General features: G+C 33.0%; 2 protein-coding genes across 9 annotated transcripts; both read right to left on the reverse strand.

Moving 5' to 3' along the window:
* Positions 1-199: 199 nt before the first annotated feature.
* On the reverse strand, positions 200-4,202 carry LOC127255798 (uncharacterized). 7 transcript variants are annotated; one of them, XM_051281555.1, is made up of 7 exons: positions 4,091-4,202; positions 3,580-3,718; positions 3,256-3,321; positions 2,763-3,181; positions 1,681-1,751; positions 631-1,602; positions 200-554 (listed from the first exon to the last, which is right to left on the reverse strand). In XM_051281555.1, the coding sequence occupies exons 4-6, from the start codon at positions 3,088-3,090 to the stop codon at positions 688-690; spliced, it is 1,314 nt and encodes a 437-aa protein (XP_051137512.1). In that variant the 5' UTR covers positions 3,091-3,181; positions 3,256-3,321; positions 3,580-3,718; positions 4,091-4,202; the 3' UTR covers positions 200-554; positions 631-687. The 7 variants fall into 7 exon arrangements, with proteins under 7 accessions (XP_051137512.1, XP_051137539.1, XP_051137528.1 ...); XM_051281582.1 differs by lacking the exon at positions 3,580-3,718 and having other exon boundaries at positions 1,723-1,751; positions 2,790-3,181; XM_051281571.1 differs by lacking the exon at positions 3,580-3,718 and having other exon boundaries at positions 2,790-3,181.
* A 7,111-nt stretch (positions 4,203-11,313) lies between these two features.
* On the reverse strand, positions 11,314-16,197 carry LOC127255837 (chaperone protein dnaJ 10-like). Of its 2 annotated transcripts, none has more exons than XM_051281594.1 (10): positions 16,153-16,197; positions 15,610-15,709; positions 14,728-14,790; positions 14,113-14,195; positions 13,386-13,548; positions 13,177-13,306; positions 12,929-13,087; positions 12,663-12,847; positions 12,414-12,494; positions 11,314-11,549 (listed from the first exon to the last, which is right to left on the reverse strand). In XM_051281594.1, exons 2-10 carry the CDS (start codon positions 15,694-15,696, stop codon positions 11,535-11,537), a joined length of 966 nt encoding a protein of 321 aa, XP_051137551.1. In that variant the 5' UTR covers positions 15,697-15,709; positions 16,153-16,197; the 3' UTR covers positions 11,314-11,534. The 2 variants fall into 2 exon arrangements, with proteins under 2 accessions (XP_051137551.1, XP_051137547.1); XM_051281590.1 differs by having other exon boundaries at positions 16,046-16,186.
* Positions 16,198-26,004: the final 9,807 nt, after the last annotated feature.

Consider the following 26,004-nt stretch of genomic DNA (forward strand, 5'->3'; position numbering starts at 1 on the left):
AATAATAATGTAAAGAAGGCAATAAAAAAAGAAAGATAAGTACACAACAGAAGTGAATAAAATTAGGAAAAGCAAGAAGCCTACAAATAAGAGAAGACCAACAAAGCAAAGCTAACAGTAACATGTAAGAGAAAAGATTGTTAACTTTTAGTAGTATCTTATAAAGAGGGCTGCTTGCAAAAACACACATGCCACAAAAAGCAGTAATCAGCAGCCTCTCACCATGTAATGTAATTAAATTTAATACATACACGTAATAAATCAAATTTTTTTTAAAAAAATAAAATAAAATAAAAGCCACACAACCTACACCTTTTCCTTACCATTCATACCATATTTCATGATACTACACAACCACAAATCATATAAAATCCCCATTCCTCTTACCACTTCTCATTCTCAGAACGTTTTTATTGATTCTGCCCTTTACAATGTGTATTATGTCTGTGTGTGTGTAGATTCGATACCTGATTCGTCGTCGTTCGTTTCCTCTTCGTCACATCAAGTAAGGCGATCGGACTTTTGTTGTTCCGATTCTTCCGACGACGGGGATCCTGGCAATAAATAAGTTCAAGTGTAGTTTTGTAAATGACAAAAGGCATTTGTAGATGAAAGTATACGGGACATTACTTTCTTTTCTTTTCTTTTTTTCTTTATATGATCGGAAGGGAACATTACTTTCTTGAATCAGTATTTGATGGATCTTGACCATAGAAACCCCTTCTTGAAAGGGGATTGGTTGTTCTCGGACATCGAAGAAGATCGGCTCGTTTTCGAGCTGAAAGAGAAGTGCCGCCGGAGGAAAGGCTTCCCCTTTGTGCCTGAACTCGAGGTCGATTTCGAGCTCCTTCCGTCACCTCGGCCTTTGAAGTGGTCGAACATGCCTGTGTTGAGATCATCATCGACTACACGTCTCCTTGATCGTTTCTTAGCTTTCGAGTCCATTTCGGATTTCAGCGCCTTTTCGGCCATCTTCACCGTGCGCTTCTCCCCGTAGGTACAGACAGGGCAAGGAGGGTCGTACTTGTGGATTTCGGGAGTCAAGCATTCCAAGCATTCGCCATGGTAGACGTGCGCGCATGTTAGAACTGCGACGACAGCAACTTCGTTGGCGGAGATTATCTTCTGGCTGGTGCATCCCCATACGGATCTCTCGGTTAGAAGCTTCGTGCAAATACCACAGGTTTGGAGGTCAAAGGAAGCAGATGCAGGGCTATGCCCGGCAATTTTGTCGCGGCTGAATCCCGACGCTTCGCTATCAAAAGACCACCGCTCTTTCCGAGTGGTCACGAGCTCATGGAAAGTCGGGATCGACCAATTGTCCGAAGAACCACCATTGGATCCCATGGATGTGTCATTGCCCCAAGCAGGAGGGAGAAACACAGGTGGCTCCTCGGATATCGAGAGCGTCGGTGACGGCGGCTTGGGTTTGGGATTCCGGGCAGCGTCGGATCCTTGACGGAGCAATTGTTGTCCTGAAGAGCGGCGAAGCCATCTTGAAGGAGTCGAATTTGGTGGAGAGGCAGACATAGACGGTGCAGAAGGGGAGAGCTTGACAGGGTACGGACACGAAACGGACGGCGCATCTATCGGCTCCTTCACCTACCAGTAACAAAAAAAATGTCTTAAAACTTCTAAAGAATAATTATCCAAAGATACATATTGGTTTCTTATACATGCCTCTAAAAGATCGAACCGATTATAATCATCCTCTTTACATACCTCCATAATATTCTGCAACACCGGCTGACCTGAAATATTAATGAGTATTGAAAATGTCAAATACGGACGCAACGAGGGCTAATATCATAGTATGAACTGAATGACCCTGCAATTTATCGACCCACACTGACTCACTCTCACACGCAAGTATCCAAATTAATTAGATTCACATTATTGCAAGGAATTAAGACATATATCGAAGAATGGAATAGCTTTGCAAAGCCAGATGGATGCAAGGCACAATGCAGTAAAACATCAAATTATCAATCCTTTGTAAGATTTCATAAACATTATCTTCCTAGTCGACTTCAATGAACTTCCGTACTAACCTAGATGCTTTATACATTTAGTCCATGGGAAACCTCTTACTGATTGTATTCCACTGAAATAACTACTTTTCATCTACAAGTTTTTATCTAACAATTGGGGAGACCCTGTACATCTAACAAAAACATACAAATTCCAGGCACCAAATCTCATCCCAAATGTATTAAACTACCGTTCAGAAATTCCAATCCTCCTGTGAAAATTAGTGCATATCCTAATCATATAATCCATGCCAAGTGCTAAAGAAGCTGAGGAATTATAATAGTAATAGATTAACCACGAAACAGAGTGCAAACTTATATCTGACCCTTATACTAAATGAAATTTATTTTATAGACTTCCTATCCAGCAACACCCAAATCTTCCATACAGTACTCCTGTTTCATTGCCTTCTCTGTCGCCTTATCCAGTAAAGCATTAAGGGGAAAATAAACAAGAGCATCTACAGCAACTGTTGTCCTCTGTTGCTGAATAACTGTTTAATTAAATTTAAACCAACAGAACAAACTGGGAATGGTTATGGCAAAACAAAGAATCACTTTACTAAAAGAACAAATAAATTGCAGATATAATATTGTTTCAACTTCACTGCAATGATGGTGGGTGATAAATGTAGGGATAGAGAACTATGGGCTTACTTTCCTTTACTCAATATACATGACATTTATATTATATTTAAAGTAAAAAAATTCGAACATCAATTTGTTATTTACCAGAAGATAGGTGCCTTGAAAACTCACCATTCCCTACAGAGGGTGGGAGTTTGGAAACCGCAGGTGACTGTGGAGCATTTAACGGACTGCTCTCCTGAGAAGCAAAAGCAGTGTCAACAGTGGTTCCAGATTTGACTTCTATGTGACTGTTGCCGCCACCTCGATCATGTAGCCAATTAACCGATGTTTCTTCCCCAGCCACTCGCCCACGATTATCCCATCGAAAGCTCCAAGTTGGTGAATAGCGAGTGTGCCGCTGCAGTGTTTCACCAGGTGATCTGCTCACTATAGTTCTATCCTTTGCAGCAACACAACAAGCAGCTCCCATTCTTTCTCGGCACAGATGATAAAAATGGTGAGCTGGGTTTACACCAATGATATCAAAGAAATAAATGTGACAATCACCGGCAGCAAAGCACCTGCATTTAAAAACCATCGTTTAAACACAATCAAGAGATGGGTCTGGAAGTCCAAGAAATTGATGCTCTCTCACCGTTTACTTCTCGTAAATTTAATGCCAGCAATCAAATCCTTTACACCCTAATCATAGAGTATCAGCCTACATGCCAAACCGAAAATTAATCACTTGAACAAGAATAACTATACTTGCTCACATAGAACACACAGATATATAAGGCACTAATTATGATTTCAAACATAAGAACAAAAAAATCAATATACAAATACAAGGTACAGAGCAATTACTCACTTATGCACATATGAAACCACCACGTGAATAAAACCAATTGACTGAATGAATCCACCAAGATTTTACCCACTTAGATGAACATATAAAGCCAAATTAAACATTTCGTACCATGAAGAACAAAAGTTCAACGCCTTTCTAAATTCATTCGATCAAGCGACCTGGTGTGAACCTTCAACCGCAAAAAATGTATAATACAACGCGAATGATCACTTGAAGATCTGATACAGAAATTCACCCATCTGGAACACTAATTGTCGAAACATACCACCCAATAAATCATAAGATCAAAAAAAATCTCCAAAAAATTCACCAACAGAGGCAAACTCATTGAAAATAGACACAAAAGCCAACACTCGATTTCATTGTGCTATTTCGGAGGCTAAAAACCCTAAAATCACGAGGCGTCTGCCACCGCAGAGGTCAATCTAGATCCGAAACTCATGTCTAAACAACTGAAAAATCAAACAAAAGTACTCATACCAACCCATTCCATAACCACCACTCATCCGCATGATTCACAATCCCAAACGAAAACAAACTCCGCGGAATCCAAAACAATAGCCAGAATTAAAAAAATAAATACAAAAAAAAAGCATCATCAAACACCAGCGAAACTTACGTGATCGGGCAGTTCCCCTTCCACCGCTCACGAACCCTAAACGAAAAGAAGAGAGAGACTGTGAGTCCATATACAGAGAGAGAGTAATTCGCATAACAATAATATATACAAACAAAATTTGTACGTATATATATTATATATAGCGCCGTGTGTATGTATATAATTAGACTGAGAGAGAATACGTGGAAAGTGTACAGAGGAAGCGATTCAGCTCATTTAACGGCGTTAGTTGACGGTCACGTTTTCCGGCAAGCGGTGATGTAACGGCGTCAACGTGAACATTTTCGCAAGCACGCGTCTTCTTCGAGGGCTGTCATTGAAAAGTGTCGTGCAGTGAGTAGTAGTACCCTCTGCAACAGACTTTGTACGATTTGGACAGCTCCTTATCCTCGCATGCTTTCTTCTGTGGCACGTGGAGTGCGCACTAAGCATTCGATTGATTTTTGTCACGAATTTTTTTATTTTTCAATTTAAATGTTACTTTGCAGTGAAAAATATATATATATATTTCATTAAATAAAAGTTTAAAAAGAAAACATTACATCAGTGATTGATTAACTTTGCCAAACAGTTTTAATTTATTGAATAAAAACATTAGCCAAAAATTTTCAAAAGAATTTTATTTTAAGCAAGAAATCGACGTGTCTTTCACAGTTTCACTCACTATAAATAGAAATGAAAATAATTGATGACCAATCTGTTACTAGTACAAAAGAATTTATTTCACTTATGTGTCCAAATTAAGCATTATCATATGTGGCCACGTGTTGCTCCACGACATTAAGAGATTATAAGAATACAAAATTTTAAAATACGTGGGGTTGTTTAAATAAAAAATTTTAAATAAATTAAATATTTAGTGGTACAGTATTTTTTAAAAACTAATGCTAATGAATATTGGGTATGAGTTCATCACATATTATCAAATTATTTTTAACGGGACATATTTTTTTCATTTTTCAAAGTAGGTAAATAGATTATTTCACTATGAATTTGTTATACCACTTTGATTTTATATTTTTTATTTTTTTAAATTAAACTGAATAATACTTCATCCCTTCCGAATGAATGTATTCCTTTGAAATTTTGTAGTAAATTAAAAAAATAATAGTACGTTTGTTTGTGTAGATATGTTTGTTGATTTCACATTTAGCTGCACTCTGCAAATAAAAATTTCGAAAAAACTGAGGGTGTGTTTGTTTGGAGTTTGGATTTTGATTCGGGATTTGAATAGTAAAAATTTTGAATTTGAATAGTTGTATGATGTGATATAAATAGGTGTTGATGTGATGTTTTGAATGTAAAATTGATTTTTAGTATAATATAAAAAATAAAAAATAGATGTTTGATTTGATATTTTTGAGGAAAAAAATGGGATAAATATTGAAAATCTAATCCAATCCCCCAAACAAGCACATCCTTAAATTATAAAATTATTTCATACAATTGGAGTTATGGAATGCCTACAGCGAGACACTTGTGCACTATGCATTGAAAAACGTAGTCATACATGTCCAATCCTTTCTTTGAATTGTTACAGCTCAAAATTATATATATTATTTAAAACTTCAATTACATTGACAAATTTTGAATAAATAACAATTTTCAATATAATATTACACATTTAAAACTTTTAAACAAATACAACTTACAAAATTCTAACTTTAAAAGATAACAAAAATTTGAATAAATAACAATTTTCAATATAATATTACACATTTAAAACTTTTAAACAAATACAACTTACAAAATTCTAACTTTAAAAGATAACAAAAATTCAAAACTCAATTCAAGAACAACTAATATTAATACTAATAAATATGCTCTTGCACGTATGTCTACTTTTTATATTTCATTTTACTTTTTTTTTTCTTTTTATTTCACTTATATCTCTCATTTTTTTAAAAAAGAAAAAAGGAAAAAAACCTCGATTTCACCTGCTTACCAATTCACTTTCTTCTATTCGAACACATTTCACTATTCATTGATTTTTCTTGACTAGGTTGCTCACATCGTTCCACATTTTGTTTCAAAAAGTCAATTAAAGAAAATCGAAAAGGAAGCCGCCCCTGAAGGCGTATATAGAGGAGATGCCCAATAATTCATGATTCTGCCGTCGATTCCAACTCCACCGGTCGCATCGTAGCTTACCGTAGCCACAGTCGAAGCATTTTCCAAATTGAAAGTTGTTGTGGAAAAAAAACTTTCCTATGACGTGGGGGATATGGTCGCTGCGACTTGAGCTCATGTGTTTCCTTCAGGTAACACTGATTTTCTTTAGGAAAATGCATCACAATTTGTTGCGGTTATTGTCGTAGTGTTTTCACAATTGCAACTTGCAACGGGTTACAGTTCGCCTATAACTTGGAAGACATATGTGTTGTTGACTCAAGTTTGTATATTCTCTTAATCTAACGTTAATCTCTTTTTGAGAATTGCATTATAGATTGTTATGGCCACTATTGAGGCATCTTCTCAACTGCAGATCATTGTAAATCATAAGTAACTTATTTCAAAGATCTGTGCACCACCAGCCTAAACTTCTGCACTTTCATTAGGTAAAACTAATGTTATGTGGCATACATCAACGTCTCTCTTTGGTTTCATTGCCGGAGGATAGGTTTAAGGCTTCAAAACTACAACTCTGCATAGACTTCGAAGTTTCGCAGGTCATACAAGATATGTTGAGGGAATCACATTGCAACAATGTGTAACGCCTCATCTAATAGGACTCAGTGCAACATTGTCAACTCTTTTGACTAAAGAATATCATAAGGAAGGCTCTCCTCAAGGATTTTTTTCAATAAGTGATTTTTTATATATATATAGATTTTTAGTTAGGAATTCACTTTTGAAGTTCAAAAAGATTCATCAAATAATCTTTTTTTTATATTAATCGGTGAGTGTTAAGTCGAATTCATAATGTTTAATGTCAAGGAAAAACAATGCAAAAATGTATGCTATTTCATGAATTCGAAAATTAAGATTAAGTTGCGTTTAAAGGAAAAATTACACTAAGAAGTGTAAATATGGAACACATAATTAAGTGGAGTAATATGACTAGAGATTGAAATGTGAGACAGATCACGTGGCGATAGGGATTGGGATGTGAATGTTGGCAAGGGAGTGTTTGCGATCTACGTGGTGTTTATGGATGTGGTGGATTAATGATTAATAAAAGTGAAGAGTATATAAAGGCACGAAAAGGATAAGGGTGGCATTCCATGAGTGGAAGTATTTGAAATATATGTATAAATTTCGTATAGGAAAGTGTCATGTGCAAGTGATTATAGAAAATCTATACTTGCTAATATACTTCGCGAGTCAATGAGTCATTTTTAGCCTATGGCTAATTGTGTAAAGATAAACTAATCTTTAATTATTGAGCTAGTAATTTATTTATAAATTTATTATTATGTGTCTGGTGAGCCGTTCTATTCAGCACTTGCGACTAATTAATTGAGAGATCAGTTTGCTACCTATCTTCATTTATTCTAAGTCAAATTTACATTCAAAGAGTTACTTTCACGATATATTCTTGTTTTATATAGTAGTCTGGAGCCCTTTTGAAATCTTAGATTAGATTGAATGACTTATATTCACATTTTAGTCAAAGATCACACAAGGCATTTCGCAAAATAGTTATCTTATACATATGTCATCTATGTTTGTTGGAGATATGAAGAGGAATGGTATTCTATTACGTAAAGTTGAATTAAAGTTCACATTACACTAGGAAACATTAAGATCATCTAAGTGCATAAGGTAAATAGAATAGGCGGCAAGCAAGTGACTCATGTCACAAGTACTGTCAGTCACCCGCGCTAGACGTTTTGAAAATCTTTTAAAGAAATTGTAATTTTCAAAAAGTGGAAATATCCAAAATGATTCAAATTGGCCTCTATTTATAGACATTGACAGAGCTTCTAGAATGTTGATGGTTACAAATTGTCAGCTGATGAAGTGATTCTCAGTCGTCCAATCCAGAAAATGCAAATGTGGACGGTAGATCTAGGTGAACTCTTTTTAGAATTGACACTAACTCAATGTTATATTTCTCAAATATTTTAGACAATTCTGATTGTCCACTTCAAGCTCAATTTCTTCTCTCGTGATTTGACAAAGCGGCATCTAGAGCACGACCATGTGAGTTTTTCTCAACGCGAGCTTATTTCTTCAGAATTCGTGAATGAAATTACTTAAAAATACCAAGGCATATCAAATTATACAAAAAAAAAAAGATGAAAATATATTAACTTAGGCATTTTGGCATAATTAAACAAATATTTAATCAGAAATTACCATATATACTTGTAAAAAGTACTAAAAGAACATGTTCAAAATCAATTTCATTAGGAATGTATGCAACAACCCTTAACAACGATGATTGGGAGGCCATTTACCATCTATAGCGTTGTTGCCTTCACCGGGCCTCCACCTAATAGCGATTTTCAACTATTAGGAGACCCCCAACTTATACCATCAGGGCGAGTGCCTCAAGAGCAGCCTGTAAGAAATCAGCTCGAACTTCAATGTATAAACCACAAGGTCATTGTAAAGATTGTTCGGAAAATCTATGGTGATTTTTTATGTTTATCTGTTCGTCCACATAACAAACAGTCTTCCTAAGGTTACGTCCTTGCGGAAAAACCTTACTCAACAAACTCTGAATCAAAATCAGAGGCCCTACAACCCACAATCACTAAATCGCAATCAGGGGCTTCACATCCCACAACCTTTGATTTTTAGCTTAAGATTTTAAGTTCGTCGACCTTTAAGGTTCGTTCAAACGCTTTGCAGTTCCTAACCTATGACTTTTAACTCAAGGATTCAACATCCATAGCCTTTGAGTTTCAATTGAAGGTTGTGCAACCTAAAACCTTTTATTTTCAGCTTAAGGCTTCAAAATTCACGACTAACAAGGTTCATTCGAAGGCTTCACAGCTCGCAGTCTTTGATTTTCATCTCAATAGTTCAAATTTCATAGTCTTCGAGTCTACACCGAAGGCTTAGTAGCTTGCAATCTTTGATTTTCATCTTGAAGCTTGTAAGTTAATAACCTTTGAGATTTGTTTGAAAGTGTCGCAACCCACAACTTTGGTTATCAATCCGAGGCTCCAGACTCTTGGCAGCTGATTTTTTGTTGCGAAACCTACATTCAGCAATATTTGAGGAGAAATTTAAATCAAAGGCTCTTAAACCCTTGTGCTTTGCATTCCCATCAAAGACTTTACGGCTTCGGTCATATAATATCATTTGGAGGCCTTGCAGGATGTTTTATCCAAAGCTCAACTAAAAATCTTAAAGCCAACAACCCCGCACGAGGCCATAGAAGGGGTCATCACCTCATCGATCATCCAACCTTCTTGGCAGATTGGCTTGACTATTAAATTCAAAAGAATGGGGGATAGTTCACACCGATCAAAAGTTTGAGGCAAGTGAAGATCACACCACAATCCTCTATGGACTTTGTTAAGAAGAGTCCTATAATCACTATCATGGTTTCTCAAAGAAGTTATTCAATATTCGACAACTAGTTGGCGTCTATCTATATCGATAATTTTCCCAGAAGAGGATGTGTTTGGCCCTTTGGCCACCAATACTACATCACATTTTCTATATAAAAAAGACAAAGAATATTACTTCCTATGAGCAAAAGCCTTCATTGGAGCCGCTTCAAGCCCATAATAACCTTTGACACCGTGCAACAACAAAAAGAGTAGGACTTCGTCGAAAACATTCAAAATAGTACTTCGAGTGTGCAACCAGGTATCTTAACTACCGAAGTACCAAAAGACCAGCAAAAATTAATTTCCTTGGAGGAGAACTGTTTGTGCGAAGCGAGCCTGTATATCGTCACAATTAATCGATATTTTAGAGCAGGCTTTCATTATTTAGGTGGTTTTAATGGTCAATACGGTCAGATTCTTATCAAATGAGTCCCTGGCCTCTTATGACTAGCTACAGTGACATTATGGTAAAAGGGGCCAGTCATGCAATGTTGGTCGACCATAAGGACAATACAACACATTCTCTCAAAAATGTTTTCATCGTCGATGGTGTTAAAAAAGTTAATGAATAGTCCACATGCAACATAAAAATATGAAAGTTCCGAGTCACGAACTAAGGCCGACTTACGACTTAAAAACCTAAGTGCCTCGAAATGACAAGCAACTTTGGAACTAATCGAGTCACATCACTTCTTATAAAAAAAAATATGTGATGTTTTTGAAAAATTTAGTCCATCCGATATTTTTTAGAGTGCATTTGTCATCCTCACTTGAAAACGTATCGGATCGATGAGATCCTAAATGAATAAAGCATAAGGTAATGAAAATAATTAGGCTTCAACTTGATGGTGAAATCTCAAAACTTAATAATTAGCCCAAAATTAAAAATCTAGCATGTCGAGTGGAGCTCAACAACATCAAACGAGTTCTAAACAAAAAATTTGAAGTTGAACGAAGGTTTGAAAACATCAAACCAATATCGAGCAAGGTGTAACACCGTTGAGTGAGAGTCAGTAGCATGGAGCAAAGTCCGACTGCATCACACGAAGCCCATGCACATTGAGTGAAAGTTCAGTGATGTCAACGAGGGCCCAATACATCGAACAAACTCCCAACATGTCATAATGTGTGATTTAGTGATGAAGGCCTCAAAATTGATTTCAAATATGACATCCTTCAAGCCCAATGAAATCGAAAACCAAAAAACTAAACTAAGTCAAAGAAAAAAAAAAATTGTTGAGAATTGTGAGATTATGATTATTTCTTACTTTTCAAAATAATAAATAAGTAGATAGAGGAGATCGAACGGCCATTCACTCCACAAAATTTGCCTATTTTTATTTTTATTTTTTATATTTTGCATTTTTTACTGTTTTAGATTTTATTTTTATTGTTTTCTTTGTTATTTTCTTTCTATTGAATTCTTATTTTTATTTTTTCATTTGTTTTTTACTATAGCCGTGTATTATATATTCTAAAATTTTGTTGTCCCTTAACGAATCCCCTGGTGGTGTGGGGGTTGGACGTGTGACCGTAAAGTCTTAAGAGATGGCCTAATAGTGTTGGAATTGGACGTGTGACCGTAAAGTCATGGGTTCAAATCCCCAGTTTTTACTATTATTAAAAACGATAAAAATTATATAATAAAAAATTAAAATCAAAACAAAAAGATCAGAGCCAACAAATATGTTTTTAACATCAGCTCAGGGTGAATTCTCATAAAACGAGCAAATAATTAATCCATGTCAAAAATATGTAATGTATATTGCATTCAAAAAATTAAACAAAAATATATATTTCCCATCCTGCATATCTAAAAGGGCCACATTGTCTTTTCACATCCAATACTAAGCCCTCAACCCTCACCATTATATGTAATTTTTTAAAACTATTTACACGGGCTATGGGAAATTTAAATATTACATCAAAAAAATTCAAAGCCTCTTGCCCTGCACCAAAAAAAAAAGAATTAAGTAAATAAATATAATACATGCAAAAATGACAATAAAAATACTAAAACTTTTGGATATGAATTTTCATGTGATATGTAGTTTTGTTATTTTTTTTCTTTTTATAATAATTAAAAAAAATAAGTGTTATGATTTTTTGGTAAAAAAATAGAAACATTATTACAAAGCAAAAAGAAAAGTAAACATTCTTTGTTCTTTTATCATTTTTTTTTCCAGAGTTTTTTCAAAAAAATTAATTAACTATACACATTTATTATTTTTATATTTCTTACACAATTTTCATGAAAAAAATTTAGTTTCAACAATCTCTCAAAACAAATACGACATAAAGATTAAAAAAAGAATAAATAAGTGTTTTAAATAAAAAAGTAAGAAAAGTAAAAAAATAATAATAATTGAAATTATGTTTAGAAATTCAGTTAGGAAATAAGGAGAAAGAAAAGAAAATGTAATAAAATTAATGTATTTGTTATAAATAAATAATAATAAGTAAATACTCCATCCAATCCGCTTCTAAAATTATATTTTTACTTTGTGTGTTATTATATTAATATTAAAAATATTTGTATTTATATAATTTTTTTACAAATATTATAAAATATTAATATGAGTATTTTTCTTCTATTTTCCCTAATATTCAAATATCAACAAGTAAATATACCCTTAAAGCCTTATGGTAGTATTTTTTATTTTTTATTTTTAACTTTGCTAATAATAAAATAAATTTTAACTGACAGACTAAAAAAATGAGTATAAATTTGACTGAAAAATTAGAGAGAAAAACTATGCCAATTTCGCGGCATTTTAGAAAACCAAAGAAATCAGAGAGAGCCGTTAGCTTACTTGGAAAATTGTGCCGAGAGTTTTCAAGGCGTGGGCGCGAAGGCGAAGAACATCCTTGGAAACACTAGGATCGGTGAGCACCTAGAAATAGAATGCAACAACATTAAACAATGTTAGCTTATGTTGTAAGATGTAATAACAATCACTTTTTGCAAATGTTAAAAGTAGATCTGACAATCTCATGAATTAGTTTAAGTTTAATCATCGACTTGACAATGTCGAAAGGCTAAAAAGATCAGCAGAGCTTACCACTTGACACACACGAGACACGGTTGATTCGATGTCGGGTACATTCATCTGCCAGAAGGAGCTAAAGATGGCATCTTTTAGATCGTCGTCCATTTTGTTTGCATTGTCGTTGTCGTTGTTATCTGTATCCTCCTCTTCTTTGCTCCTCCTCCATTCCTCCCGGAGATTAATGTAGTTAATAGCCGCTGGGATGTTAATTTACGAATAAGTTACATGAATCGATGGAATTTTGAAAAAAAAAAAAAAAGATTTAAATCTTGTTGTACCTCGAGCTGCAGAAAACTTGGTGTTTCTTGTGTGTGTTTTGTCCCTTAACCATTCGGCTAGAAATGGTATCATCAAATACCGTTTTCCCTTCCCGATTTCTTTCGCTGCTTGCCTTGTGTAGATGTTTCCGATAGTCTGCAACAATGTCTTGCCGAAAGCTGGAAAATAACAGAATAATAATTCCGAATAAGTTATAGACTTTGCTTCGTAATTCTGTTTGTATAAATTGGAACACTGAGACACATACCGACTTGAGAAAGGCGTTCAGCTTCTGATTGTGCAAACTCGACAAAATCGTCTTTTTGGCCATCTACGTATGGTGCGAGCCGATTTTTCATAATTTCCATGAGTTTTGCTTCCCTTTCCTCTTGCAATGCCTGTAGTGAAGAATAGGGAAGGATTGAAATTATTGTTCGATACAATGAATTGTATGGAGAAGATTGAGTTTAAACAAACCTTCAATATCTTCTCCAACTTGGGTTTCTGAACTTCAGGGGGTATGGTGGGATCGAATTCGGGAGGTGGCGAAGAAAGCAATGAGAGTTGCCCGACATAATCCTCGAAAATTTCGTTTACAAAGACCATTCCGAAAAGAACAGTAGGATCAACTATAGAATCCCTGAAATTGGAAAGAGAAGAGTCAACTTTTCTGTTTTGCATCTCATCACCGAGTTAAAAAATAAAATTGATAAACAAGGTCTAATGCTGTCTACATGTAGGTTGCTAAACAATACATGGATAAATGCTGTGTAAATTTGTTCGGCATTAGTTGTCATCCATGCAATTAAGATGCTGATTTAATGGATCAAATTTTGTCCCAAGCATTCCCTTCATGTCATCGAACTCGATTCTAGGAAATTTCATTTGGGCATCATCAAGAATTTTACATGACAGACTCATGAATATAGAATGAATTAAGCATATAAATATTGTTTCCTATCTTCTCCTACATACAAAATGAATCACTACGACTGCAAATATGCATATTCATAGATCAATCGAGCGTATGCAATTCTATCATTCATGGTTTCAGATAAATTTTTGTTGAGAATTCAGGGCATTAAATTGCCAAGTGTCACTGTCCGTAAATTTATATAGCCAATCTAAAATTTAAACTTGAAACCTTGTAAAGGCCTTAAGGGATCCTATTTACTTTTATAAAAATTAATGTATGTATACTCACGTTGGCACATCTTCTTTCCCATATTCGTCATATGCTTTACGCCTTTGAGGGTCACTTAGGACTTGATAGGCCTCTCCAATTTCCTGTATACGACATTATTAAAAGTTGTAGATAATGACTTCACCCAATAGTGTAGGAACTATAGAAAGGCTGTCCATAGGCATTTTGCTCAAGATGTATAATGTACAAACTCAAAATTAGTTTGAAAAAGGTACAATAATATACAAGTTGGAACTCAAAGTGCTTAGTAATATATTGATATTGTTCGTATAATTGAGCTTCTTATGCTATAAGGATTTAGTGGGAATGGAAAGTTAATCCTCTATGGTGTTACCAAAAACTCAAAATTGGTTTTGGTCCAGTGCATTCATGTAATCGTTGCATTTTCAATAAGGCTATTATTATCATTTGTCATCTCAAATACTATAATTAGGAGAAACAAAGAGGAGGAACTTACAGTAATGTATTCTCCTCTCTCTATACACACACACATGCACACTTTATCGATTTACGTAGCAAAGCATCAAGTATGGAATTTTATAATAGAGTAAACAAATGAAATCTATGCACGATCACCAGTGGGAAGTTAATACTAATAGATTACTTATAGCTTACATTAAAATCTCGAGCAGCAGCTTCTGGATCTGCGTGGTTTTTGTCAGGATGCATCTCCCTCGCCTATAAACAAAAGCAAAAAAAATTAGTAACAAGTTTCAGACAACGAAAACAATTTCTCCCCATTGAAATTGATAGAACAAACAATACAGAATCAATATAAAATGGATCAATCTAAAGTAAATAAAATGAATCGTTGTACACATATATTAAATGCAGAACAAAGGTGCTGCCAATGGAAATACAGCTAGACTTTCATGCTGCACATCGCATTCAATTTCCAATGGAAGCAACCAGTGAAAAAAGTTTTCAATGATTATACATAGTGAGCTTGATCGACTGAATATATGAAGAAGCAGAAATATTACAAAAGATTTTGTGAATCTTATTTCACAGAACAGATCAGTATGTAGGGCATAAACTATCCCAATGGCAGAAGGTTTGAAAAATGTCAAGTCTTCAATGAACAATTTCGAACCTAGACTATGAATGAACAGAAGTAATATCTAGGCATTGATCAAACTTTCAAAACAGATCTCCTAGTCTTTTATATCCTAACAAATGGCAACGATATATTATTGCAATGAACTAGGTATGATCTATACAAAATTTATGAAAGATGCCAATTGTAACAACAACTCATCAATCCAAATTGGTTGCATACAAAACATATTTGGCCATAGAAGGGTATAATTGCTCTTATAGGAAAACATAAATACCAAACACAGGGCTGGCAATAAAATATTCTCTGTCGTTTTCACTTGATGCATGATTTTTTGCAGGCTTTTATAAACATACCATAAAAAAATCACCAATTCAAATCAACCATAAAAAATCACCAATTCAAAATCAACAACGGTGATACAATTAGAATGCCATCACCTTCAGGTAGTATGCCTTTTTGATTTCCGGAAGAGACGCGTCTTCTTGGACGCCCAACACCTCATAATAATATTTATCCACAGCCATATTTTACATCCAACTGAAATGAAATCATATATATTTATATATCAATAAGCAATTTCCAAACAAATCAAAATCCTATTGCGGAAGGCAAATCATACGATTACAGCACAAATCAATCAAACATACACGGGGAGGAATTTATAATTTCCCATAACCTACACCGCAATTGATATTGATTTTCAGATTCCTTCATTACAATCAGATGAAACATAATGATAATAACAATATACCAAACACCGAAGTATGCGGAAAGTCGATTACAGGGAAATAACGAAGACGACAACAAACACAATTTTTCTCGCAGGCAATAATATACAACCGAGATCAAAGGAAAAGCAGGAATCGAACTAACGAGATCGATTTTTGATGAGAGGAATATCGATGGAATCCCTAGCTCAAAACTCGATTCTTGATGCTTTGCTGTGGAAAATCGAAAATCAAAGGGATAAGTTTTTTAACCTTTTTGGGATCTTGAGGTATTTATAGCTGTCTGCTCGACCGTTGTTGAGCTTCACTGCCTTATGTTTTCTTAGTATTTTATTAAATAAAATATACCTTTTTTAATATATATGGAATGTGTTTCTCATGTTTTTCTATATCCCTTTCATTTTCGTTATTTTGGAGTTTTTTTTTTTAAATAATAAATTTAGATAATTAATTAAAATTTGTTAGAATACTAAATAATCTAACAAAATTTAAATTTATTGAGATAATAAATAAATAAAATATAAATAAAATTCAAATTTTGTACATCTATATATACTTATTTTTAATTCTATAAATTATTTAATTTTAAAAATATTTGTTTTATTTTTAAGAATCAATTTTTTTTTACTTATATTAATATATTTTCTTTGATTCATTTATATATAAAATAGAAATAATGATTATAAAAATAATACTTAAATCAGAAGAAGATATTGAAAAACATTACTTCGTTAAACAATTTGGTCAAATATAAATTTTCAGAAAATATTTATGATTAGCCGTCTTAAATATTTACTCTTTAAGAAAAGTTTGCATTGAATTATGTGCACTTTTTTTTTTTAAGGGCTCATTTAAAATTTTTTTTGGAATGATACAAAACTAATTAATTTCTGATTCTCTTTTCATAAACATACACAATTCTAATCTCATAAAATATAGTATTCAAATTATTAATCAAATAAAAATAATAATACAAGTTAAAGAGACAATTTTTTTTTTTAATTTTTATTTTAATTGAAATTTTTTCTTATCTGATTTATTGTCTCATTTTGATCAACTCATTATTTTTCTTTTTCAACTCGAAATATGTCATCCTCTAAAGATCAATTTATCTAAATCATTCTATTTCTATTTTTATATTTTTCCATTGAATTTTTCTATTTTACAAAAGTGGACAATCAATTATCATTTTTTTTGTTGAATTTTTATCTCTTTTTATTATTTGTTGTCATTTTCTACCAATTTTTTTCCCCAAACGCACACCTACTCCAAAATACACAAACGAATAACACCTTTAGTTTTTTCTTTTTTAAAAAAATTTAAATTTAAATAATATTTGATGTATAGTTTTTTTTTTTTTTGGTATAATGAAATAGATATTTGAGATGATATTTTGAATGAAAGTTTGATTTCTTTTGTAATATACTATCTCCATCTCAAATGAAAAGAACCCTTTGAAGTTTTGTAAAGAAAAAATTAATATTATATTAGTAGAAGTGTCTAAGAATTTTTGACATTTTTGTGTTTGACTTTATGTATAAATTAATTGTACATATAATGGTAAATTTACAATTTAAATAAAAATTAAAGGCATTTTGTTATTATTGTAAATTATTTTTTTCTAAAATATAAAAGAGATACTTTGAAGTGTAACATACAAAATACTAAAAAAAATACTTTGAATAGAGACATACGAAGTATTAATAACAATATATATACTTTATAATTTAATACTCTCTCTCTCCACATGATTTGTCATTTTCTTTTAGAAATATGATTATACACTTTAATCACATTTTAAAATTCATAATATACAATAGGTCAATATGTGTTGCGAATATTAGAATATATATAGATATACACAAAAAAAAAAAACAATAATTTGGTAATTCAGTTTGATTACAATAATTTATATCCTAGGTTGCGAAATCAGATACTTGCACTAGCAATTTCAATAGTGCAACAACCAGTATAATTCAACAAAATGACAATCAAATCAAAATTGATTTACAGTCTATCGTGTGAATATGGTATCCACTTTGATGTATAATTCCTAATGATTGAAACAAACCAAAAATGGAGAAATTTAGAAATTTTGTTTCATGGTCACTTAAAGAGATTTTGACATATTGTTTAAACCGATTTTCAATCAAAATAAGAAATTTCTTTGTACATTCAAAAACTTCATATATGTTAAAGGGCAAGAACGCCCAAATATCAAGGAAAAAATGATCTACAGGAATTAGAAAATACTTAAATTATTTTATATTCAACTTTGCATGGACTTCAAATTTTAAAATAGTTTAATTTATCTAAAATGGTTGTTTCAAATTATATATATTTAATTTAAATTGTAATTAAAATTGTTAGTATATATATAATATTGTATATATATACATGGTTACCAAAATACACTTGTACATATAAAGTAGAGTTTATTGTGTTTATTGGAAGATAATTCAAAAATTCAATTTCCTAAAATTTTCAATATGGTATCAGAGCTGCCATTCCCGTCGAGCCCCTTTGCCGCCATCGCCGGTTGACACCACCCCTACCATCGTCGTCACGCCGCCAAGACCGGCCATTGCCGGAAACCTAGAAGCCTTCGCCGGTGCGTGACACCGCGTGGAGCAGAAACTGTTTCTGCTGCCTGCTGCTGGATCGTACTCCGCCACCGTCCAGACGCCGCCGGCCATCACCTCCACCACCAACAGCTCTACCGCATCCGGTTCAGCTTGCCCCCTAAATCCCGCCGCCGTCGCCGGGTGCGTCCCGCCACCTGGAGCCAGACCTCCAGTCGCCGGTGACTGTTCTGTCCGCTGCCGTCCGGCGACCTCCGACCGCCATTTTCAGCGTCCGACGTCCTGCTTTTATTCCCGACTTCAACGTATGGTCAGATTTTGGATTCGGCAATTTTTTCTCTACTGATTCGGAATTTGATATCTGCTTTTTTCTTTCGGAATATTTCGATGGAGCGAATGGAGGTTTCTTTGCCTATTGCCATTGTTTTGGTGGGTGATAATTATGATCTTTGGGCCGATTCCATGAAAAGTTTTTTGATTGGCGGAAAAATGTGGAGAATTGTTATGGGAGATTTTACAGCGCCTGTCAAACCTGTAGTTACTTCTGATCATGCTCTAACTCACACAGGATATTATTACCTACCAAGAGCAGTTAGAGGATTGGGACAGCAAGAATCATCAGATTTTTACGTGGTTTCGGAATACTTCTAGTCAGGCCATTCAGATTCAGCTACGCCGTATTGACACTGCTCAACAAGCATGGAATTATTTGAAGTCACGATTTTAGGCTACCGGTCTTGCCCATTACTATCAGCTCCTCAACTCATTGAACGATTTGACACATGAACCGGGATAGTCTGTAAATGACTTCTTCTCTACCATTCAACCTCTTTGGGATCGCATTGATCAAAAGGCCATTGAGTCTGATCACCTTCGGCTCATTCAGCTTCTTATGAAGCTCCATCCAGAATTTGAACCTGTCCATGCCTCGTTACTTCATCGTCACCCTTTTCCTTCATTAGATGCAGCTATGAAAGAAATTATGTTTGAGGAGACCCGCCTCAAACTTACTCAGTCATCTATATTGGACTCTGCATTGGCTGTCACATCTCAATCCTTTGGTCCTACTCGTCGGGGTCCCATTTCTCGTCAGACTCAGTCCAATAGATGTCGACGTTGTAAGAATGGTGATCATCCATATACTCAGTGCCCCAAAGTCAAGTATCACTACTGCCATCTTCGGGGTCATGTCATTCAGAATTGTCCCCGTCGTACTCGATCTTCTTCTCAGATTGGTAGTTCATCTGTTGTAGTTGCTGCTACAAATGTTTCACAGTCTGTTGTGGCCTCGCTTCCCACTCTTCAGGACCTTCATAAGCTATTTACCCAGGTTCTTTCTGCCAATTCTGATTCTCATACAACCCCATGTAACACCCGTTGGTATTTTGATTCTGCATGTTGTAATCATATGACGTCTAATACCAAACTTCTGTGTTCCTCTGCTCCCACTACGACCTTACCTCCCATACACACCGCTAATGGCTCTTGAGAAAACAGGCACTTGGGATCTTGTGCCTCTTCCGACGGGCAAACGCCCTATTGCGTGCAAGTGGGTCTATACGATTAAAACTCACTCTGACGGTTCGATTGAGCGCTACAAAGCTCGTCTTGTGGCGAAGGGGTATTCTCAGGAGTATGGTATTAACTACGAAGAAACTTTTGCTCCAGTCGCTCGTCTTACCACTATTCGGTGCGTACTTGCGATTGCTGCTGTTCGTCAGTGGTCCCTGCGTTAGTTGGATGTCAAGAATGCCTTCTTGCATGGTGATTTGACTGAGGATGTCTATATGACTCCCCCTCTAGGTATTGAGACATCCGGCAAGGTATGTAAATTGCGTCGGGCTCTCTATAGTTTGAAACAGGCTCTCTGCGCTTGGTTTGCCAAATTCAGCTCCGCTCTTACTCAATATGGTTTTTCTTCTAGTGCTCATGATTCGGCTCTCTTTATACGTCGAAGCTCCTCTGGGATTATTATTCTCCTGTTGTATGTTGACGATATAATTGTCACTGGGGACGACTGACCTGTCGTGCAGTCAATCAAATATTTCATCCAATCCGTGATCACAATTTAATGTAATACAGGGGAAGGGATCGTCTCCACAGGGATTGTGTGATTCACTCTTTCGTATTCTAATGCAATAAATAAAGGAGGATTTTTCTTTTATTATCTAATGAAAATAAAATAACAAAGCAATTAAATTAAATGGAAACTGACTATCAAGGGGATGTATGGCTCAAGGGATGATGCAATTATGGCACTTGTATTTTATCACTAATTCAATAAAGTTAATTCTTATTAAAGTATCAATAAATTGGTTATAGTTATCAACAAGCTCTGACAACCAATTTTTCCTTACAGTGTAGGTAATTAAGGTACGACCGTTAACTACCCCTAATTAAGCAAATAAACCTAGGTGCGCCCATAAGAATATTGCCTAACCGCATTCCAATCTAGAAAAACTCAATTCAAAACAATTACTACCTAAGAGGAGCAATTAGATTTGATTGTCTAACCCCCGGGAAGGAACTATTCAACCCGGTTGTCACCTATTCAAGTGCGAATACAATTACGGATATCCTACCTGAATTGACTTTAGATTATCAGACTAATTTAAATATCGGTACCAAAATATTCAATCAATTTAACAATCACAAACGCTATTCTCAGAATTAGACAAATATCGATAATCAAAAAAACTTTTATAAAGAAAATCAAGAATCTCCAAAACAAAAGAACCAAAACATTATCACCCCTCAAACCAGAAAAGTATCTACTCCATAATCAAATAACAAATAACAAAAGATAAAGATAAAGTCATGGGAAGGGGAAATGTTCTCTGTTGATTTGCTCCTGCGCGATCTATGAATCTGTCAGTCTCCTATTCCTGTGCGTTTCTGCCTTAATTGTTCTCTCCCTCCAATAGGTGTGTGTTTACACCTTTTTATTTAATTTTTGCCTTAATTATTTTGTAGATGGACTTTTGGGCCTTTAATTAATTTTATTTCCTTTTTTTTCCAATTATGCCAAATTTAATATTTGCCCTCTGCACACAGCAAATAAACAATTCGCATATAAATTAGGTAGAATCTAATCAAAATCACCCGAATATCGCATATGATATGAATATAAAACGCATGTAATTTCTAACTATCAACAACATCTCTGGTATTTCTGATTTGCAGGCCTACCTTCGTTAGCACTTTGAGATGAAATGTCTTGGTCATATTCGCTATTTTTTGGGTCTTGAGATTTCTGACACTTCGAATGGTTTTTTCTTATCTCAGGCCAAGTATACCTCTGATCTTATCTCCTGTGCTGGCCTGACTGATAGCAAGATCATCTCCACACCTCTTGAGGCGAACAGTCGCCTCATCCCTCAGGATGGCTCTCTACTTGACGATCCGACTCTTTATTATCAATTGGTTGGTTCCTTGATTTATCTTACTGTTTCTCGTCCTGACATAGCTCATATCGTTCATATTGTTAGTCAGTTTATGGCTGCTCCGCAGACTACACATTATTCTGCCGTACTCCGTATTCTTCGCTATGTTAAAGGCACGTTTCTTCATGGTCTCCATTTTTCGGCTCGCTCGTCCTTGATTCTTGCCGGCTACCCTGATGCAAATTGGGCTGATGATCCCACGGATCGTCGCTCTACTACTGGTTTTTGTTTCTTTTTTAGTGACTCTTTGGTCTCTTGGCGCAACAAGAAACAGACAGTTGTCTATAAGTTTAGTGCTGAGTCCGAGTATCGTGCTATTGCTGATTCTACATCCGAACTTTTATGGCTATGTTGGTTACTGTCTGATCTTGGTGCCCTCAGTCCTTATCTACTACTCTTCATTGTGACAGTCAGAGTGTCATACAGATTGCTAATAATGATGTCTTTCACAAGTGCACGAAGCACATTGAAATTGATTGTCATTTTGTACGGCAACATGTGGTTTCCAAGACTATTTTGTTGCGTTCGATCCCCACAAACGATCAACCGGCAGATCTCTTCACCAAATCTCTCCTTCCGAGTCGTTTCCATCTTCTTTTACGTAAACTTAAGTTGATGTCTACGGCACCGCCTTAAGTTTGATGAGGGATGTTAGTATATATATAATATTGTATATATACATATTTACCAAAATACCCTTGTACATATAAAGTAGAGTTTATTCTGTTTATTGGAAGATAATTCAAAAATTCAATTTCCCAAAATTCCCAATAAAAATAAGATATTTTGAAATTATATTTTATAAAAAAATATTATATTTTTTTATTTTAAATAGTAATATTTTTTATTTAAAAAGATTAATAAATTTTAATGATTAAAACATGCTAATTCCATATATTCATTCACATTTAAGTTATAGGAAATGAAATAATGAAATGTAGCTATGTTGGAAACCCCACTCCAAGAATTGGAGTTTGAGGATTTCGGCACCAAACTACACCATCATTCCTAAATATAAATTAAATTATATATTGTAATTTTTAAAAATATATTTGTAAATTCCAAACAATTACACATCTATGAAAAATAATAGAATATTATTCCGTAAAGAATGGTATGATGGTGCAGGAAATAAATTTATAGCCATACAAAATATGATTCATCTACTATGACTTGCCTAATTTGCAGGGTACGAGTTCTCGCGTCATATAAAAAAAAAAAAAAAACAGTAACAAGTAACATATAATGGATTTTCTTAATAAACAATCTATAACTTTATTATTATTATTTTCTTAATAAGTTTGTTTACATAGCATTTTTTAATGAAACAAATTTTCATAAATAATATTAAAAACTATAAATATACACACATATTAATATAATATATATAGTATCTATTTATAAAAAAATCAACAATTCAATACAAAATATTACTCCATCTATCTCATATTTATCTATACATTTACTTTTTGCACGGAATTTTAAAAATATTAGTATTATATTATGATATAATAGAAATAAAGGTAAAAAGACTAAACTAACCTTATTAGTATTGTATGATATAAAAATAATGACATTTGTGTAATATATTGAAAATTGGAAGAGTATTTGTAATGTTAGGTAAATAGTACAGTTACTAAAAAAAATAGATATTTTATTATGGGACGGACAAAATAGTACTATTTTTTATATTACCAATATATTTCTTTATACTATATACAAAAAATTGATTTATTTAAAACCGATAAGTAAAGAGACTGATAACCAAGCCAACCGATCCCAAGCTTCAATTTTTTATATTTCTTAATTTGTAATAACGTGATTTATTAGAATTTATTTGGAAATAGAGCTATTTAGAGTTATTAGTGTCAGGTACCAACCTTTGTTGAAAAGTACTTTCTCGTTCTTTGCAAATATTACAAGAGGAAGCATTAACTTCCAATAAATTAAAAAACATACTCAAGGATAGTGTATGGTAGTGGACTCGTGATCGTGAGATTATAAGTTTAAACACTTTCATTTCATGCCTGAACTTAATTTGCAAATTATTAAATTCGATTCAAAACACATTCGTCGAATTAAAAAAAAATGGTCAGGGTGCTATTCTATTAAAATTCTTTAGATTAATACTCCCTCCGTCCCGAAACAATAGAGATACTTGTGATGAACACGAGAATTAAAGAATAATAGTATTATATTGATGGTAGATATATAAGTGTTTATAAAAGACTAAAATACCTCTACTTTATGTAATTATTATGAAAAAATAGTGATAGTTTTGTAAAAATGTGAAGAGGTAGTTACCGAAAATAGAATTGAAACTATTGTTTTAAGACGGACGAAAACGACAAAATGAGATTATTATTTTGGAGTAGTGAGCATATAAAATATAAAAAATATATTTTATGATAATAAAGTATAATATTATTTCATTATGTTTCTATGAATGATATTTTTTATTTTTGTAAAATAAAAATTAATATATATAATTAAAAAATTATAATATGTATTTAAATATTATATGTATCTTAATAAAATATTTATAAGATGAATATTATTTTATAAAAAAATTATTATTATAATGCAAATAAATTAAAAAATATTTATTTATGATAATATAAACCAATTTTATAAAAATAGAAAGTTTTTTATATAGATAAAAATATTTATATATTGAGAAGACGAAAACAAAGATAGAAATAAAAAGATTTTGAATGAATTTTTGCTTTGTTATTCCTAATTTTCTTCTTTCACGGTTTTTTGAAAATATTAATACACCACACATATTGACTATTTTTATATTTTTTAAACGATTCCTTATACTTACATAATTAATTTTTTTCAACATTCTCACAAAACAAACACACCAATATATTATCTCATGTTTTTGAAAACTTTTTGAAGTTTGAAAGTTTAAAAAAAAAAATGAAAACCTAGTATTCCATTTAATTTGATATTTTTAAAAAAATACTTCATAATAATCAAGTACTCAATCGTCTCAAAAAAATAAAGATATTTGAGATGAACACGAGAATTAAAAAATAATACTTCATCCGCAAGAAGATTGTCATTTAGTTTTTGCGTTATTATACTTAACATTAAAAATATTATTATATTTGAATAATTTACTCGACAAATATACCAATAAACATACTTTTTTTCTTTCTTTTATTGATTTATACTACGTATTAATATAAAGTTAATATTCAAATATCAACGCGGAAAAAGCTAATGACAGTTTTCTTGCCAAATGGAGGGAGTAATATTATATTGATAGTGAGTGTAAAAGTGTTTTTAATAGACTAAAATGCCCATACTCATGTAATTATTGTGAAAAAATTATGAATATTTTTGTAAAATTGTGAAAAACTAGTTACCAAAAACAAAACGAAACTATTGTTTTATAACGGACGAAAATGACAAAATAAAACTATTGTTTTAAAACGGAAAAAGTACACGAAAGTTGATTATATGAACAAAACCTTATTGAGAGAGCTTCACTCTATTTACATAGACATTTGTGTTTGTTTGGGGGATTGGATTTCCAATCCACTATTCATCATATTTTGTCCCCAAAAAATATCAAATCAAACATCTATTTTTTATTTTTTATATTATACTAAAAATTAATTTTACATTCAAAACATCAGATCAACACCTATTTATATCACATTATACAATTATTCAAATTCAAAATTTTTACTATTCAAATCCCAATTGAAAATCCAAATTCCCAAACAAGCACACCTAAGAGTGTATTTATTTTACGAAATTATTGAAATTTTGTAAAAACCTAATTGAGAGAGCTTCACTTTATTGTACTCCTATTAATTTATCTCTTTTCACTTATTAAATGTAAATGTTATATTTTTACTTTTTTATTTTTTTGCTAGTTTACTTTTTCTTGAAAATATAAAAAAAATACATTCTCACTAAATGTAAAAAATGATATATTTTTTAATAACGTTATTTTATCTCTTTTAATAGCAATTAACAATTAATTTTATAGTTTTATTTATTCTATTTAGACTAACACTCTCTTTTTTTTTTCTTTTTTTTTTTTTTTTTTTTTTTTAACA

The sequence above is a fragment of the Andrographis paniculata genome, unplaced genomic scaffold (assembly GCF_009805555.1).
Source record: "Andrographis paniculata isolate CXL003 unplaced genomic scaffold, ASM980555v1 Contig12END, whole genome shotgun sequence".
NCBI lineage: Eukaryota > Viridiplantae > Streptophyta > Magnoliopsida > Lamiales > Acanthaceae > Andrographis > Andrographis paniculata.